Consider the following 17,841-nt stretch of genomic DNA (forward strand, 5'->3'; position numbering starts at 1 on the left):
TCTTACTTGAAGACATCTAATTTTAATGATATGTACGTATTGAAAAACCGTTGAATAATCTAAGATACCAATTTTTTAAATTATTTAACATGAAGCTGATTTATTTTTAAAATTAACGTAGATCAAGGTATAATCGAAAAATATCAATTATTGTTCTAAACTTTTAAAAACCCAGATGATTTATGTATGACAAGACACTCAACGAGGACTAGGAAAGTTGAACATAATATCATCTGAGTCTCTTAACATTTGATGTGTAATATTTCAATATACCAATTTTAAATAAATTTTTTATATGATATGAAATTGTGACTTTATCATCAATTTAATATGATAAAAAAGTAACTAAATTGATATTAAATTTCAAAATGAAAATATAATTTGATTCTTAATAAGATAATAAAAAGTTGAACGGATTTTTCCTTATCCAAAAATAGCTAGTTGAAGTTTTTATTTTTTTTATTTTGTAGCAGATGGGACAAACAGTAAAATAGTGATAGCCCAAATGGAAAATGAGTCAGGCCCACTTGGTCTGGTTAACTTGGGATACAAGCTTGGGCATGCGTAACTGAAAGGAAAAAAAAAAAAAAGAAGAACCATAATTATAAATTATAAATTATGTTTATAATAACATTAGCTCGTCCTTTCGACGAGTCAGTGAAGTCTTGCATTCCCGCCATGGAAATCGATTCGGAGAAGAGTCTCTGCAGAGCGCTTTGTGCCTACAACTCCATGGTTTACTGCTCTTCCACCCTTATTTTCTTCTCCCTTTATCTTTTCGTTCTTTTTTTTTTTTTAGCTGGTAGTTAGCTTTTTGTCCCACGTCTTGAAGCCTCTAGCTTGGTTGATGGAAATCTTGACAAATCTCTCAGAAAACATAGAAACAGAAAGAAATTATAGGAAGATCTCGCAGTTTCTTGCTTAATGCCAACCTGTTGTGCGCTCCGACAGCTATTTTTTTCTTCAGGTCTTATGTTCCTTGCCCCTCATTGCAGGATGAAGTGTTTGAAATTCAGAAAGAAACGTACAGGGGGCAGCAATACAGTCAGATTTACTTTGCTCGTCTTCACTTGATGAGAACTCTCCTGTATTCCCTTGTATCCCGGTGGAAGCCTCATTTACCTGGTACCTAATTTTCCTGTTTTGAACTTTCTAATAAGTATTTCGCGGAAAATATTTACAACACCCACTGTCAAACCTGTTCCAACATTTGTTTCAGTAATTTTCCATGGCTAGTCATTTGCAGTCTAGTTTAAGTGATTTTCTTTTGGGGATTACTTCAAAATCCTCGAGGGTTCCACTGAATATTCAATTATTCTGGCTTTTGCTTCCCCCTTCGCATCATTGGTTTGAAACCTCAAATTCTGGGAATAAAAAATTTAGTTCTTAGTTTACCAAAAACTAAAAAGTTTCTAGTTTATTATTTTGGGTTGTAAAGTTAAGCCCGTGCTGATGGCTCCTCCGCGAAGGTATTTAATTTTGGATATAGCACTGAATGAGAAGCTTCCTTCCTAGCCTCAACTCAACGATGTAATCTATGAAATTATTAAAATGTTCGTTGTTTTTTTTATTGTGTACATCAATCTTCATTTTAGGAAACTCTTGCTGGGGTTCTGGGTCATATAATTAGTTGTGGGGAAATCGAGGCTAGCTTTGCGATTTAATAATGCCAACACAATCCCAGTAAGAGGAGTTCTCTTTGCTTGTACTTCTCTTTGTCCTTGTAATTATGGTTAGAAGTTATTTACTGGTCTAGATTTGCTGCAGTATGCACAGTGTTGGGACTGGAGGAGGGCAAGGAATGTATCATCGTTGGAACCCTTTATAAACACATGAAGCTCAAACCTTGCATACTTGATGAGTACTCTAAGGAGGCAGGAATTTCTTTATGTTTTTTCTGTTCATTAAATTCAGAATAAAATGCAAAATTGCTATATATCTATGCTAATCATTTACAGAGATCTAGAACGCCACTTGTCAGGCCTCATAACTTCATGCACCCAGATGATCATCTAGTTTTGGAGGATGAAAGTGGGAGAGTTAAGCTCAGTGGGGATCTCATTTCACCTTCTGTGTATATAACAGGTCCGTATCTTGAACAACTTGTCTTACCCATTTGAAATAGCCTTCAGGATAGGATGGCCATCCCAAAACATTATTCCCAACTAGTCCAAAAGGACCAAAACATAGGTCTGGCATCTGTGGCTTCTTAACTTTTTTAAATACTGTTTAGGAAGGGGAAGTTGACTGGAACAATACTGGATTGCTAAGCAAATATGGACCATGGTCATGGGATAGGTTTATGTGAGTAGAAAGCTCTTCCCCCCCCCCCCCACACACACACACAGATATTTCTTAACAGTGAACCAGAATGGAAGCCTGATGAAATAAATGCCCCAAACATCCTGATACCCCACTAAGAAGACCAATGTATCAGTGGCCCAAATAAAACATGTATGCCTCATGCCACGCAATCCTCCTTTGACTTTGTTGTGGACATAATGGCGCCCCTTTAACTTGGCCTAAGCTGTTATATTTTTTAAGGTCTGAGTATTGCAGATAAAAAAAATTAAGTTATCCATTCAGGGACAATGAAAAAGGATGAAATATGTACAATTTTGTTGTATTTGTAATGTTTGAATGTTTGTGTCAAGTGAGCAAGCTTTTAAAAGATAGAGAACATGCAGAGAAAGGGGGCAATTAGAATAATTCCATACTGCATTCTATACAATTTTGTCCTAGATTGTACTGATATTCTATGAAAAAAGAGTTTTTTTTTTTTTTTTAAAAATCATGATGTGTTACATTACACTATATTTTTTGGCCATTTCCATTACATGACAATTTCTGCACTTTTCATGCGCCTTCATTAGCGGATGGGTGGCATCTCCAGCTTTGTTTCTTTTTCTGAGCTTATCTAGAATTCTGACATTTTTACTCTACGTTGCTTGTTCTCATAGAATTACAATGTACCTATCACGCAAATCATTGTCTGTTGATGCGTTATTGTAATATATTGACATTATGTGTGACAGGGATCGTAGTTGCTATACATGGGAAAGAAACTGGGGCTGGTGAGTTTTTGGTTCTAGATGTCCTGGAAGCAGGCCTACCACCACAAACAGAACTTCCTCTTAAATCAAGTACTTCTTCCTGATCTTTTACATCTCTGATGATTCCTTTACCTTGATAGAACGTGTGCATTGGTAGTTAGTTAATCAAAATGTCCTTCAGAAATTTTATTTTATTAATGTCTCGTGGTAGACTTTGATATTTTTAGTTAGTTAATGATTAGTCTGGTATGTTAATGTACGGTGTCTACTGTCTGCGCGAGTGAGCATGATGTAGATAAGTGACGCATTTTCTGCTCAAAACTGTTTTCTTTTCATCTGAGCTAAGAAGTTTCGATGATTGAAAATTTTGCTTCCTGATCAACAAGGGTAGACTGTCTTATGTTTTTCCTCTTTTTACCATGTCTGTCTTTTCATTTGACGTCATATGCTTGAACTTTTTCTTGAAGTGAAATTAGTTTCTTAAGTTGCTTAATATTTTGTCACACTTTGAAAAGTGCTTGCACTAAAGTTGTTGCTTTATGTTTCATTTGTCGTACTTTTATTAACTGGGTTGCAATGAGTAAGCTTGCCTTTTTGTGCTTCAAGCCAAATGTTTATGCGCATTCCTGTTGTAATGAAAGTGTTGGTGCAAAACTTTTTAACCTTGGTTTAACAGGGGAAGACAAATATGTCGTTTTTGTGTCCGGGTTAAGTTTTGGGAGCAGCAACTCCAATCCTCTCCAATTTCAGCTCTTCATTGATCATATTACTGGTCATTTAGGAGATGAGAAGGTTTATCCTGACATTTTTGAGCTTTCGTGCTAGTATTTAAATAATATGTCAAACTCTCAACTTGTCCATAACAAATTAAACAGGAGCAAATTTTGGCATCCCAAATCGTTCATGTTGTCATAGCAGGGAATTCTGTTGAGTTCCCTCGTGAACTTCTTAACGGGCAGGTATGCAGTTCTTTGATTTAGTTTTTTTAATGATAAACCACTTCAGCTTCTGACCTTTCCTATAATGTAGTTTTCTGTGAACATATCAGATCATTTTCTAGGGGGGAATTTAAATTTTTCGTCGGTACTCAATGTATCTGCTTTAACCTGTAGTCAAAACGGCAATATATATATGTATATATATTTCTCTATAGGCTACCCTTACTGAATTCTAATTAAATTTGCCCCAGCAACGTGCTAATCTTTCCCATTTAACAAACTTAAGGGAAAATCTGAACCTTTTTAGTTTTTGTTAATCGTATATTTAAAAATAAAACTTGTAAAGTCATTATGCTGCACATTTGCAGAATTTAGCTGCAAGGGATCTCTCAAGGTTGTCTGAACCAATAAAGGAACTTGATATTCTGTTGAATCAGGTTAATTGAATTTGCTTGATAGTTAGATATAATCTTTGTCTTTGCGAATCAAGTTGCTTAATGTTTTTATATGTGTTTAGATTGCTGTAGGTTTGCCTTTGGATATCATGCCAGGACCCATGGACCCAGCTAACTACGCATTACCACAGCAGGTTCTTATTCTATCCTTCAAAACTGTATGCAGGCTAATCTTTTTTTTTGGGAGGAGGGGGGTCTTTAATACTGTGATTTGTTCTTTTCAGCCTCTGCATAGATGCCTTTTCCCTGGGTCATCTGCTTATAACACTTTTAGATCCTGCACAAATCCTCACTGTTTTGAGCTTGATAATATTAGGTAATTGAAATTTTTCTAGCATCATTATTGTCTGCTAGAACTGTCTGTATTAAACTGAAACCTTACTGCTTCTAGGTTTCTCGGGACATCAGGTCAAAATATAGATGATCTTGATAAGTATTCAGAGGCCAAAGATAAACTTGAATTCATGGAAAGGACTCTACGGTGGAGACATTTGGCACCAACAGCACCTAATACACTCGGTATACATTACATATGCTGCAACGCTTGCTTGGTCACAGTTTCTGAAAATAGCTGTATATTTGCTGAAGATTCTAGAAAGCTAAAATCTGGAATTTTGTCTAGGTTGTCCTTGCTTCTGACCTTCATATTAATGTTTCTTCTAGGGTGCTATCCTTTCACTGATAGGGATCCTTTCTTCCTTGAGAGCTGTCCCCATGTGTATTTTGTTGGAAATCAAGATAAATATGAAACTCGTGTGATCAAAGGTATCTTGATTTTGAATTTTTCTTCTGAAAAATAGTTTTTATTTTTTATTTGCATCTAATATTACTTCTGCTTCTCTCTACACTGAATTCACAAGGGGAAAAAAAAATCATATATGATTGCATGTGGGTTTTGCAGGATCTGAAGGGCAGTTGGTGAGGCTCATTTGCGTTCCTAAATTCAACGAGACTGGAGTTGCTGTTATGGTGAGCTTTAATTTATTCACACAATACCTAAATCACTTCCACAAGGGTTTGAATAGCTTATCTCAAGGGTTAAATTAAATGTACAAATTAAACTTATCATTATGATAATGGCCTTCCGGCTGATCAATCTATCCTTATAAATGATTAATAAACTGGGTATGATTCTTAGCTGGAACTTTTGCGCGCTCCCTCTTATTGCTATCAAACCTTCTGTCTTTGAATAAAGTGAGTTTACCAAACAAAAAAAAAAAATATTAGAAAATAATGTAAATGATTTATGCCATCTTTCTTTGTTTCCAACTCAAGGGGGGTTTGAAAATCATGGAAAAATAGGATTATGCTGCATTGATATTATGCTTGTTAGCCTTGATAACTCAATTAAAAAAAGTCAGTTATTTTGGCTTTTTCTCATTTGATGAAAAACTGAGGCAAGAATAGGAACGAGAGAGCATTATTTTTTCCTGTTTGAATTTCATGGTTAAGACCTATGGTAGAGGTTTGCATCTGACATTATTCTTTATCAATACTTAAATTTCTTTCTTTTCTGCAGCTAAACCTGAGGGATCTTGAGTGTCATGCTCTTAGTTTTGGGACGCAATTCAGCTCTTAAATATGCGCAACGAAGTGGTAACTGAAGCTGTGACCTTAAAATTTTACCATTGGTCGAAGTATAATGTTGTTTTCCGTTAAAATAGTTATAACTGCGTTTTAACAATTCTAATCCGATTGATAAATATGTTCATAAATGTTTAGGAAGAGTTACATAATCCGTACAAGTTATGGTTTACCTACGCATGTGCTGAGTTTTCATTTTTCTGAAATGTGGATGTATTTACATCCCATCCCAGGCACGACAGCATACTACCGTTTACATGTTACGGGAAGTTTGTTAATTGCTGCCATCTCTACCCTTAAAGAGAAAGCCAAAAGGTGTAAATTGGTGCTCAAAGCTGACGAGGGAATTTTCCTAGTGTAATATATTGCTGGTGTAGTGCTCTAATTTATACACTTTGAGTAGAGTTTTTCCAGCTCGTAGTTGCAAGTTTATACATTTGGTGTAACAGTAACGTTTTGGGAAACTAGGATTGTCTTAATCAGAGGGGATTGTAATTTCCAGCGTAACATCATTTATTACCATACTTTTTTCAGTTAGTGCGGTGATAACGGGTTCATGCAGTGACAACTACACAGCCACCTCAAAAAAAATCTATAATCAAAATATGCTCAGATCCTAAATGTAAGTCTTATTTTGTAGTGTAAATTATATTATAAAATAAGTTTTATATTTAAGACCGGAAATTTTTTTTTTTTCCGTTGCTAACAGTCATAATAAGGTATAACGTATGCTGTGCATGCCTGTTTCCACAGCCACTTGCAAAGTACAAAAATAATATTTCTATACACCCGTTCCGAAATAAAGCCATCAACTTGCGAGACTTGTACACGTTTTGAATAGTTTTTAAAAATAAATAGAACACTGCTTTTCTTTTGTATAATCAACAATTTTATTATTGCTTATGTGTCGTTGACAAGTCCGATCTAAAACCATCTGCCGGAATTGTCAACCTGGATTTCTATATCGTAGCTATCAGGAAGTGACGTGCCATGCCCCACAAATCATTGTAAACTCATGCCCAACGGTTATATATTTCTTTGGATTATTCTGTATTTGTCGTCTAGTTGTTGGCATTACCACAACGGTTCGTTTTCCACATATCAAGAATACTCCACTCCTATGAAAAATATCAAAATTTTAATCATACGAACCAAACATCATAAAAAGAAACTTAAAGCAAAACCATTTTGCTCACAGTGGATATTGCTGTTAAAGTTCAACATATAACCAAGAAGTCGTCGGATGAACTCCTCAGAAAGTTTGCTGACGGCTCCGACCATGAGTCCCAGAAGAAAAAGATTTGTGTAGAACCAAACGTCCAAATAAATATTGGGCCGTGATAGATGACAGTCAATGTGAGAGCCCATCAAGGGGTAGCACCCCTATAATGGAGAGGAGGTCGTTTCCGCCGACACGGAGGCCGGCGATGCTCCGGCAACTCTGGATTGGGAGGGCACAGCTCAGGCCGAGGGACGACAGGAACAAGTTTCTCTTGGCAATCATTGAAAAGGTGAGGTTCATTCACCTTAGAAAAATCTCTACTATTGCACTTGTTGATCACCAATGTGACTGGGAGGCCCTACTACAATTGTTCTGGTCTGCAAAATAGTTAGCTGCAGACGGTCATTAGAAAGTCCAGGTGTAAATGTATAATTGAGATAGGAAACACTTCATTGGAATCAGTTTAAGGAGTTGGGTGAGAAGACTAGAAATCACATTTGTTATGTTATCATAGTTCATGAATATCAGCTTGGAATGCTCTCTTGTTTCTTTTTAATGCATTCAATGACATACTGACAGCCTTTGCCTGGTTTCATGATCCAAACCAGGCGTTACACTTTCAGCACTGGAAAATTTCCTAGACCAGGGAGACTTGCGTTTGTGTGAGAGAGAGAGAGAGATTGTAACTTTCAATCCTCTAATTGTGAGAGAACGAAATTATAATGTATTAGACATCTAGTCCATTTGGGAAAACAGCTTGTTGAAACATGAAAGATGACACGTGTGGATGAAAACCAAAGTGATGATGATGGAACTTGTCGTTGGCCTTTCTATTATTGCTGTATAAAAGATGTCATTGCCAGTGCTTTTAATTCATTGCTTCCTGCAGATGTGGCGTAGAACCATAGAAGTGGCCTCTAGAGTTTTCATTGACAAGCATTATTATCGCCACAAGATTCTGAACTGCGACATTTCTTAACAAGCTCCCAGAGATGCCACCTGGCACTTCCTATTTCTTCAACTGTGCTCATCCTTTGTGTAATTTCTTGTACATTACTCAATTGATGCTATTTCTTTCATCTCAACCTTGAGTCCTTCAGGAATTATATTCCATGTACTTGTGATCGTACTCCATACAAAAGTACATAATACTGGCCTCGTCTCGTGAACCCTTTTCTCCTTTTTTGCTCAGCTCTTTTGAACAGGAAGCTGCCTGGTGATTTATTTGGCATACCTAAATCCTTACCCATCTCAACCAACTTCAAAAAGTTCTCACTTGACTCTACCATTGAATATCACATTCACATCACCTATTCATGTACCTCTAGTTTTGGTGACTTTCGATCTTGTAGGAGAAAACACATGAACTCAGCTTTACATCGGAATCAATTGTTATGTTCGTTTAGCGTCAAGAAAAAAAGTGCTTGTATAATTTGAAGAGAGAAAAAAAGGACCCAAGCAAATATAGTAATTTGACAACAAAAATATGCTCCCAGGATGTCATGCACTGAGCCGTGCGGTATAAATGTAATAGATGGGTTTTTGGGTATCAAATGGTCCTACCTTCCTTCCATCTTAAAAAAAAAAAAAAAAGGGTCCCGACTTCCTAGGTAGCAACTACGAACTTTGAAAGTTTGAATGCAGCTGTAAAAGGGAGGGATTAAATAAGATTAGCTGAAAAGTGAAGGAAGAAAAAACCGAATATTATTGAAATGAAGAAAGAGGCCTGTGATGCAGAAAAGGCCACTTCACAAGCCACATGTGTTGAGTTACTTTCCCTTTCTGTTCTGGAAAACAACATGCCCTCTACCACTGCTCTGCTAATCTCTTCCCTTTTATCATCCCACCTTGTTGAATAATTTATATGCCACAACTACTCAATCACACGTGTCCATTTTAGCCCTTCGATCTCTTCGGGAATATATGATATGCTATGGCCAATATTCATCCCGGATCAAAAGCTACCCAAAACAATTTCTTACTCTCAAACACGAAGAAAAATTGAACCTTTTTTATGCAGATCACAGGTCATTGGACCGGAAAGTCAAATGGGCAAAGCAAATGGCATCTGTTCATTTGGCATTTCATTCGGATCATCAAGAAGGAAAAAAAAAAACCACTTGGTGAGCGGTACTGAAACTTTGGACCAACAAATGTTGCACGCAAACGCTAAGATTGAAAAGCAACCTAACCTAAACTTCATATAAACAGACGCAATCTCAATCATTACTGATAGGGTTCAATCCTCTAGAGGAAAAAGTTCACAACTTTGTTACATCTAGTAGCAGGTGCTGACAATGTTGATCTGCCAAGATGTCACAATGTTTCCATATAGGCCTAAGCAGGCGAGCAGCTGATCTTTTACACGGGTTCACTCAGTTTTAACAATCATATCAATGGCAATTATGTAAATAGACATTTGTGAGCAAACAGAAATGTGGACATCGGAAATTTGCATTAAAAATTATTAGTAGGAGGAGGGGAGGAAAATTGATGGGCGCTTCTCTTTCTTTCATCGACTTCATAACAAAGTCAACACAAGCTTTTGTCAACTTTCCTCTTCCTTTCACTACCCGACTCGCACGCAGCAAGCATTCTGTAATCTGCGCTTTCTCTGGAAACCTTGGTTTCTTGCTTGTATGAAGAGAAATCCTCTGCTCAAACCCTTTTGATCCCCACATGTGTTCTCTCTTCCTCGCAAACGCCATGTTTGACCCCTTCCGTTCTCTCTCAACTCTATAAAGAAAACCACTCATTTCCTTCTAAACTACTAGGATCAGATCTTTTGTTGTTTTGAAATTCTGATCGTAAACTCTATCTACTCAAATCCAAAGTTGATTCTTTGATTCGTTCTTTGTTGGATACGAAATTGCGAATTTCCTTTGTCTCTTCATATCACTGCTTATTTAATTAGTCTCCTTTGTCCACTAATTTTAGTCTGTTGCTAGCGAATTGCAGTCTTGCCAATTTTTTTCTTGCTTCAAGCAGTCATCTTCAAAATGCTTTCTTTCCACCACCATCTGTACTCTCGATTAAAGCATTAAAATTTCATGCTTACGGATTTAATATTCGAATTTCTGGGATCCGCAGTGTCTTGTCTTGAGGAATCCGGGTTTTCCTGTTTACCATCAGCACTTAATTTCTTCTAGGGATTTGTTAGAGAGGGAAATGTGGGATGTTTTCGTGGTTGGCAAGGATAGTTTCTGCGTGCTTGAGGCCGGTCAGGCGGTATGCCCGCATGAGCAAGGATGACGTGGATGATCCTTCCTCGATTGAAGACACTTTGCTTTGGTATAAGGACCTCGAGAAACACTCGTGCGGCGAATTCTCTTATGCTGTGGTTCAGGCCAATGAAATTATCGAGGATCACAGCCAGGTCGAGACTGGCTCCGACGCAATGTTTATCGGAGTGTACGACGGCCACGGTGGTCCCGAAGCGTCTCTGTTCATCAGCGAACACCTTTTCCATCACCTAATGAGTGAGTATTATGGAATTACATACTAAGTTGTGGCCTCATATCACTCAACGGGATTGATTTGCTCCATTATCATCATTGAGTGTCGACTTTATGGACTCCCTGGATGTATTTTCTTCTTTTTTCCCGTCTTATTCCTAGGATGGTCCTCTGGCTTATATGGTCTCGGCGTCAGATGGTTTTGTTGCTTTGTTTATGATGCCTGTTATGCTATTGCAGGAAAGCTAGTTGAAAATTTACTTTGCTTTCCCATTTAAAAGCACAACGCAGGGTAACATTGCTTTCGTCTTCCTCCTCCTTCACTTCTCTTTTCCTCGAGGATGTTTCTTGAACTGAGGGAGTGAGGATCTCCACGAGAGGGGGGGGGGGGAGACAACAATTATTGATTGTATAGCAAATGAGTAAAGACTGGAAATCTGTTTTCAGAACCATCCGTCACCCAGTAGTTCATCCTCGAACCGACTAAATAAGATTTTTATGTGGTATTTATTCTCCTCAATCGGTCGTCATATACTCCTTTTGTAGTCTTTGCAGATTTTTGACGTCATTTAAATTTAATGGTTTCTTTTAGATAATAAAATAGACGATCCTCTTCTGCTTTGAGGATGCATTGAAAAATTACGTTTCCATTTAAGATTATCCGTAAATTTGCAGGGATAGCTCGAGATAATGGTACTATATCTGAAGATATCCTGAGAGGTGCTGTTTCCGCGACTGAAGATGGATTTCTAACTTTTGTTCGAAGGACTTATGGTATAAAGCCATTGATGGCAGCGATCGGTTCCTGTTGTCTGGCTGGTGTTATTTGGAAAGGGACTTTATATGTCGCCAACCTTGGAGACTCTCGTGCTGTAATTGGTTCTGTAGATAGATCTAATAAGATCGTTGCTGAGCAGTTGACTAGAGAGCACAATGCTAGCAAAGAGGAGGTTCGACGTGAACTTAGGTCCTTACATCCTGAAGATTCGCAGATTGTAGTTATGAAGCATGGAACGTGGCGCATTAAGGGCATCATCCAGGTTTTCTTTTCTTTTCACAAGGACTTGTTAATGGTTCATGTTCATTATGTTTTCGTTTTTTACTTGTATTTCTATGAAGTATATGTAGGTTTTGAAGATTATAAGCATGCTCTTTCAAATATGTGACTGGGAATATCGAATCTGACATTTAGTAATCCATCTTATGTTAGCATATGATGGACGGGATGGTAGGTGATGTTCCTTTCTATTTTAGGTGGAATCCTTACCCATGATAAACCATGCTTCTAGCAAAACTTAGAGCATACATGAACGCGTTTTTTTCTTGGCAGATGCATTCATGTATTTGTTTGTGCGTTTTCAAAATGGAAGTATTTAATATGGTTTAGCACAAATTTATGGAAATTATGGCGCATTTGAAGTATTCATTACTTATGTATGCTACCAAGGGTTTGAGGGACTTGGTATTCATGACAGATTACCTCACAATTACAACTGCATATATGATTTTATTTTTAGTCTGTCATTTTTTGTTTTTTCAAGTGATGCCTGGTGATTTTGATTTCTGTTACCTTCTAATCTTATCAAATCATTGTATATGATTGCTCATAACTCAAGCAGTTTTCTGATTCACTCCACATCATTCAGGTATCTAGGTCTATAGGCGATGCATATTTGAAAAGACCAGAGTTTTCTCTTGATCCTTCGTTCCCACGATTCCACCTGCCAGATCCCATCCGGCGGCCTGTGCTGACAGCCGATCCATCTATATGTTCAAGGGTCCTACAACCTAATGATAAATTCCTAATATTTGCTTCTGATGGACTTTGGGAACACTTGACAAATCAGGAAGCTGCGGAGATCGTTCATAACAATCCTCGAACGGTATGCTTTTGTCCTACTACTTTGTTTCCATTGATACTGACAAGCAGCAAACTAACCTCGTTCACCATGATGCTTTTCTTGGATGTCAGGGGATAGCAAGAAGACTGCTCAAAGCCGCCCTGAACGAGGCGGCTAGGAAGCGAGAAATGAGGTATAAAGATCTGCAGAAGGTGGAGAGGGGGATCAGGAGGTTCTTTCATGATGATATCACGGTTGTGGTTGTCTTCATCGACCACGAGATGGTTGGGAAGAATATTGCTGTGCCTGAATTGTCCATCAGGGGCTTCATTGACACAGTTGGTGCATCCAATTTTAAGGTCGTTCGGGATTGACGATTGACATCAATGCAATGTTCACTCTATAGTTCTTTTACCAACGAACTTGAACGACTCTGCTTGTTTTATGGGGAATTAAGTTCAGAAAGTTGCAATTCACATTGACATTTTTGCAGGATCTCGTCCTTGTTTATTCTGAACACTTCTTGGTGCCTAACCTTTACAAATTGACACCTTATCGCTTGGTAGACTGGCGCTTTTTTTTTGTTTTTTTGAGTTGGAAAGGGGGGGTCTTTGAGGTTATAGAGAAGAGACAGACATTGAAGTGTGACAATGCCTCGTTTGTTTGAATAAAGTCCGATAATTTGGAGCATGATTTATATTGCGCATTGCTGATTAATACTGATATAGATGTGTGAGTCGAGGGCCTTCCTTTATAGTCATTGATTCACGATCATGCGTACAAAGTGGGCGGAAAATGAGTAATTGAAGTTTTTATAATTTTATTAAAATTACACAAATCTTTCTTTTTTAAAATTATGCCTTTTTATCTTGTCTGAATGAAGTAGAAGAATTTCAACTAAATGGCAGAGGCGGTTCTTTGATGCTTGATCACTGGCAAACTTTTTACTGATATTGCTTCTCCAAAACGCGTTTATATGCGTTTGCTCTGCATGAGTGGAGGTGGCGGCGGCATAATCTCGTTCTGCATATTCTATGGTTGGTGATTTGTGTCTTGTCCTCTAATTCTCGCCCACTTCAACTTTCTTTTATCTGGTTTTCTTGCAACTATGGAATTCATACCGCTTTGGCAACAAACAAGGAAGCCACTGGTATTGCTCGCTTGACCTCCACCCACGAAGGCTTTTTCGATTTCCGAGGGAGTGAGAGCAGAATAACATATTGGAAGTCCGAGGATGTTCCGACTAGCGACATCTTCGATCAAGGTAACTTATTAAATCATATTTTTAATTATCTTATCGAGTTTTTGCTTTTCATTTGTGTAACGTAAGTTGCACCATAAACTAAATTTTATATTTTAAAAAATTTATATTTAAAAGTGGAGGTAGTATATCATTATCGTGCACAGAAAAAGATTGCCTGTTGTATCATTAAGAAAAAAAATTGCCTATTGGACCAAAAAAAAGAAAAAAATTGCCTAATTTCCTATCAAAGCTTAATGGCAGTCGAGACAATCCGCTCGTGCTTAATTTGTTCCCAAAATCCGTGATATCCTCGCAAACTAGCCAGCACCAAGTACGCATATCAACTCAAGGCGTTGGTGATCAATAATTTTTATTCCAGTAATTCAAAAATCAAGTACATAATCACTATCTCAATATAGCTCATCAAAAGAACTGCTGATTCAACCTCCCAAATCGGTAACCATGCACGGCTCTTCTACCAAAAAAAGATGGGTCATGCCAGGAGAAACAAAACAACAAAATCTTACATATCTTGCCTGTTTTTCATGCTCTTATCCCGTCATACGAGGGGCAAAAACACAGAAAGAAACATGATAAAAAGGAAAAAGTTCAAGATAGGAATGAAACTTCCGCAACCAGTGGGTGCTACTTCTGTCGTACAAAATCTACTTTGTGAATTTCGGATCCACTTTTTGCTTTCCATAATTAAAAGCATTTCCTGTGAACAATTGATGGCCCGGATTCATCGTACTCAGCCTTCGCAATCCACATCTGCACTCAGGAATGATTGCATATCAGAAATACTAGAAACTAGATTAGAGAAATTATCAACTTAACAGTTCACCTCTAGACCCCTGTGAAATGAAATATGCTCCTCGGCTGGTTTACTTAAAGTAAGTAGAACAGTGCCACACTCAAAATTAGGCCCGAAACAGAATAACATTGTGTTTGATTGCTTCCCTTAATCTGACTATTATATTTGGTTTATCCTCTTCGTTTACTTGATCAAATTAATCTTCGCTCTAGTCATAAAATTTTCCTATCAAATTAGCGGCATTATCTCAGTAAAATCAAACAGTTCCGTAACACGTATTAACATATATGCGCGAGCGCACACTACCTGTTGGAAGGTGCTGAGAGATGCCAAAATCGAGCCTCCAATCCAAACGCTATACTTCCGCTCCGGTGGTGCAACCACCTTGATTTTCATGCTACTAGGCGCTAAAGCTGTGATCTCCTTACTCATTCTATCAGCAATGCCTGGGAACATTGTGGAACCACCACTCAAGACAATGTTACCGTAGAGATCCTTCCTAATGTCAACGTCACACTTCATGATCGAGTTATATGTTGTTTCGTGTATGCCAGCGGCTTCCATCCCAATCATGGATGGTTGGAAGAGCACTTCAGGGCAGCGGAATCTTTCAGCGCCTATCGTGATCACCTGCCCATCAGGGAGCTCATAGCTCTTCTCGACAGCTGAGCTGGTCTTTGATGTTTCCAGCTCTAGTTCATAATCAAGCGCAATATAGGCTAATTTTTCCTTCACGTCTCTCACAATTTCACGCTCAGCACTAGTGGTGAAAGAGTATCCACGCTCAGTCAAGATTTTCATCAAGGCATCAGTGAGATCACGCCCTGCAAGATCCAAACGCAAGATTGCATGTGGGAGGGCATAGCCTTCATAGATGGGAACCGTATGACTAACACCGTCTCCGGAGTCCAGAACAATACCTACGAAGGCATATAAACAGCATTGTCATCTCGTTCCATATAGCAAAGCATTCCGTGCTCCTAAAAGAAAACTTCTGTTTCCCTAATCATTATAACTGCTTTAGAAAAAGCACAATAACAGGAAAAATACACAAACAAACAAATGCATCAAACATCATCATTACCCGCAGCTATTAAATTTTAAGATCGGTAAATTATCCCAATGTTAGAGACTTAAAAACAGAAAATAGATGCTGATGATTCGTTACCAGTTGTGCGGCCACTAGCGTAAAGGGAAAGGACCGCCTGGATAGCGACGTACATGGCTGGAGTGTTAAAGGTCTCGAACATAATCTGAGTCATTTTCTCACGATTAGCCTTGGGGTTGAGAGGTGCTTCTGTCAGGAGAACAGGATGCTCTTCCGGGGCCACACGGAGCTCATTATAGAAAGTGTGATGCCAAATCTTTTCCATATCGTCCCAGTTGCTGACAATGCCATGCTCGATAGGGTATTTCAGAGTCAGAATACCTCTCTTTGACTGAGCTTCGTCCCCGACATACGCATCCTTCTGTCCCATACCAACCATCACACCCGTGTGGCGAGGGCGACCCACAATGCTAGGGAATACAGCCCTTGGAGCATCATCTCCAGCAAACCCAGCCTACAAAGTTGAGATATTTAAAATGATACATACTTTAGCGACATGTATCTTCATAAGATCCTAGATGACCACAAGCTCGGATCCTTACCTTGACCATTCCCGTTCCATTGTCACAAACAAGAGGCTGAATATCCTCAGCGTCTGCCATTTTTTATCGATTGTTGCAGACAAGCACCGATCTTAAACCAAAATATTAAAAATATATATATCAGGGAACAACAAAACAAAAACAGAAATAACATGGAAACAAAGAAGAGCCATTTCATGAGCTATAGGGGTAAAGATTAATCGCGAATTCCATCAGCTAGAAGCTCAAATCCATGGGCATAACGAAATCCAGATGCAATCATACAGAGTAGCTCTGGGATGCCGCGCAAAGGATCGTCATTTGTAGCCTTTACCGCTATTGAACTCGCAAGAGACATAAAAAGATACCGACGGATTCATTCAAGACTCTAAGCAGCTAATGTGGCACATGTCCGATCTCAAAAATAGCCGATGCACATGCCATTATGATCAGAAAACCTTGAAATAACAGAACGTTTTGAAACTTCCCCAAATTTCTTGTTTTTCAACACATTCCTATCGCATTCTAATATCTTACAATGGACGAAAAATAGAGAATCAATTGGATCAAATGATGCTCGTTCGCGATATTGGATCAGAATGGAAAAGTTATTCCATTTATACAAAAACAGAACAATAACAAGGTTAAGACATCTGCAATTCGATCATAACAAAAAGATTAGGCTAATTAAAAATCATGGATAAGAATGCGAAAACAGAGAAGTCGGGGTTCTTAATGTTCTGAATTCATTCACCCAATGACGAGAAGGAAAATAGGAGAAGGAGGAGGAGAAGAATGTGTACCTCTGGAATAAAATGAGATGCGGGAGTGTGCGTTGCTTTGGGGAGTGTCTTGTTTCTTGTACTTCTCTTTTAACGGACTTTGCGACTGTGGCCGAAGTACCCGCGTCTCGTTTAAAAAGGGACGTCCGGTTCCCGAAATGAAATTCAACTCAAATGAACCGCAAATTCGCCGTCCTCAAATCCTCGCCGTCTGTCTCAAGTGTCTCGTTCGCGGACCCACACCGCCAAATTACATACAGCTGGCACACCTGGCCCCTTTTTTCCCGTTATGACCGATTTCTCGCTCCCATTTGTTCTTATCACCTATGCTGCCCTCATCTTAGCAGTATTGGAACACTGCCTTGTATGAGTCCAAAACAAAAAAAGAAAGGAACACTGCCTTGTATGATAATTGAAAACCCACTTGTGTCAATTAATTATTGATTGAAACTATAATTAAAAGTAAAAGACATTTGAAGTTGTGCTAACCATGATATGTAATAAACAAAAATAATTAAAAGTAAACTAAAATTTTGAACACATCAACTAATTTTAACTCAACTTTTTAGTATATGTCAATTCCAGACTTAAGTCTTCTAAATTTAACAGAAAGAGTAATACTCTTTTGATTCTCAGGGATGTTTGGATAAAAACCAAACTGTGTTTCAGAAGTGTTTTTACGATTTACGAAGTAAATATGTTGAGGAATTTGTCTCGTTTTGTGAAAAAGTACTTCTGAAATTATAGTTTGGAAGTTGCCAAACACCCCCTTAATATAAGACTTATTTAGCTAATTTGATTATATTAAAAAAGTTAGGTAAGTTA

General features: G+C 38.1%; 3 protein-coding genes across 7 annotated transcripts; 2 read left to right on the forward strand and 1 right to left on the reverse strand.

Annotated features, from left to right (window-relative positions):
- The first annotated feature begins 658 nt into the window (after window positions 1-658).
- LOC114743686 (DNA polymerase delta small subunit-like) lies at window positions 659-6,567 on the forward strand. Of its 3 annotated transcripts, none has more exons than XR_003740018.1 (15): window positions 659-735; window positions 996-1,125; window positions 1,768-1,874; window positions 1,959-2,085; window positions 3,036-3,143; window positions 3,730-3,845; window positions 3,929-4,012; window positions 4,360-4,428; window positions 4,509-4,580; window positions 4,671-4,762; window positions 4,838-4,965; window positions 5,110-5,211; window positions 5,348-5,415; window positions 5,966-6,083; window positions 6,264-6,567. XR_003740018.1 is itself a non-coding variant. In XM_028931906.1 (15 exons), exons 1-14 carry the CDS (start codon window positions 679-681, stop codon window positions 6,023-6,025), a joined length of 1,320 nt encoding a protein of 439 aa, XP_028787739.1. In that variant the 5' UTR covers window positions 659-678; the 3' UTR covers window positions 6,026-6,042; window positions 6,264-6,567. The 3 variants fall into 3 exon arrangements, 2 of the variants coding, with proteins under 2 accessions (XP_028787739.1, XP_028787740.1); XM_028931906.1 differs by having other exon boundaries at window positions 5,966-6,042; XM_028931907.1 differs by lacking the exon at window positions 4,360-4,428 and having other exon boundaries at window positions 5,966-6,042.
- Window positions 6,568-9,763: 3,196 nt separating this feature from the next.
- Window positions 9,764-13,236, forward strand: LOC114743682 (probable protein phosphatase 2C 25). Its single transcript, XM_028931900.1, has 4 exons — window positions 9,764-10,731; window positions 11,383-11,747; window positions 12,354-12,590; window positions 12,680-13,236. The coding sequence occupies exons 1-4, from the start codon at window positions 10,428-10,430 to the stop codon at window positions 12,920-12,922; spliced, it is 1,149 nt and encodes a 382-aa protein (XP_028787733.1). The 5' UTR covers window positions 9,764-10,427; the 3' UTR covers window positions 12,923-13,236.
- A 908-nt stretch (window positions 13,237-14,144) lies between these two features.
- Window positions 14,145-17,118, reverse strand: LOC114743688 (actin-97). 3 transcript variants are annotated; one of them, XM_028931911.1, is made up of 5 exons: window positions 17,038-17,115; window positions 16,256-16,360; window positions 15,774-16,167; window positions 14,912-15,525; window positions 14,145-14,562 (listed from the first exon to the last, which is right to left on the reverse strand). In XM_028931911.1, the coding sequence occupies exons 2-5, from the start codon at window positions 16,313-16,315 to the stop codon at window positions 14,497-14,499; spliced, it is 1,134 nt and encodes a 377-aa protein (XP_028787744.1). In that variant the 5' UTR covers window positions 16,316-16,360; window positions 17,038-17,115; the 3' UTR covers window positions 14,145-14,496. The 3 variants fall into 3 exon arrangements, with proteins under 3 accessions (XP_028787744.1, XP_028787742.1, XP_028787743.1); XM_028931909.1 differs by having other exon boundaries at window positions 14,243-14,562; window positions 16,256-16,346; window positions 17,038-17,118; XM_028931910.1 differs by lacking the exon at window positions 17,038-17,115 and having other exon boundaries at window positions 14,243-14,562; window positions 16,256-16,915.
- Between the last annotated feature and the right edge of the window lie 723 nt (window positions 17,119-17,841).

This window comes from Neltuma alba, unplaced genomic scaffold, assembly GCF_004799145.2.
Source record: "Neltuma alba isolate B1F8T4 unplaced genomic scaffold, ASM479914v2 tig00004092_pilon, whole genome shotgun sequence".
In the NCBI taxonomy this organism is placed as follows: Eukaryota; Viridiplantae; Streptophyta; class Magnoliopsida; order Fabales; family Fabaceae; genus Neltuma; species Neltuma alba.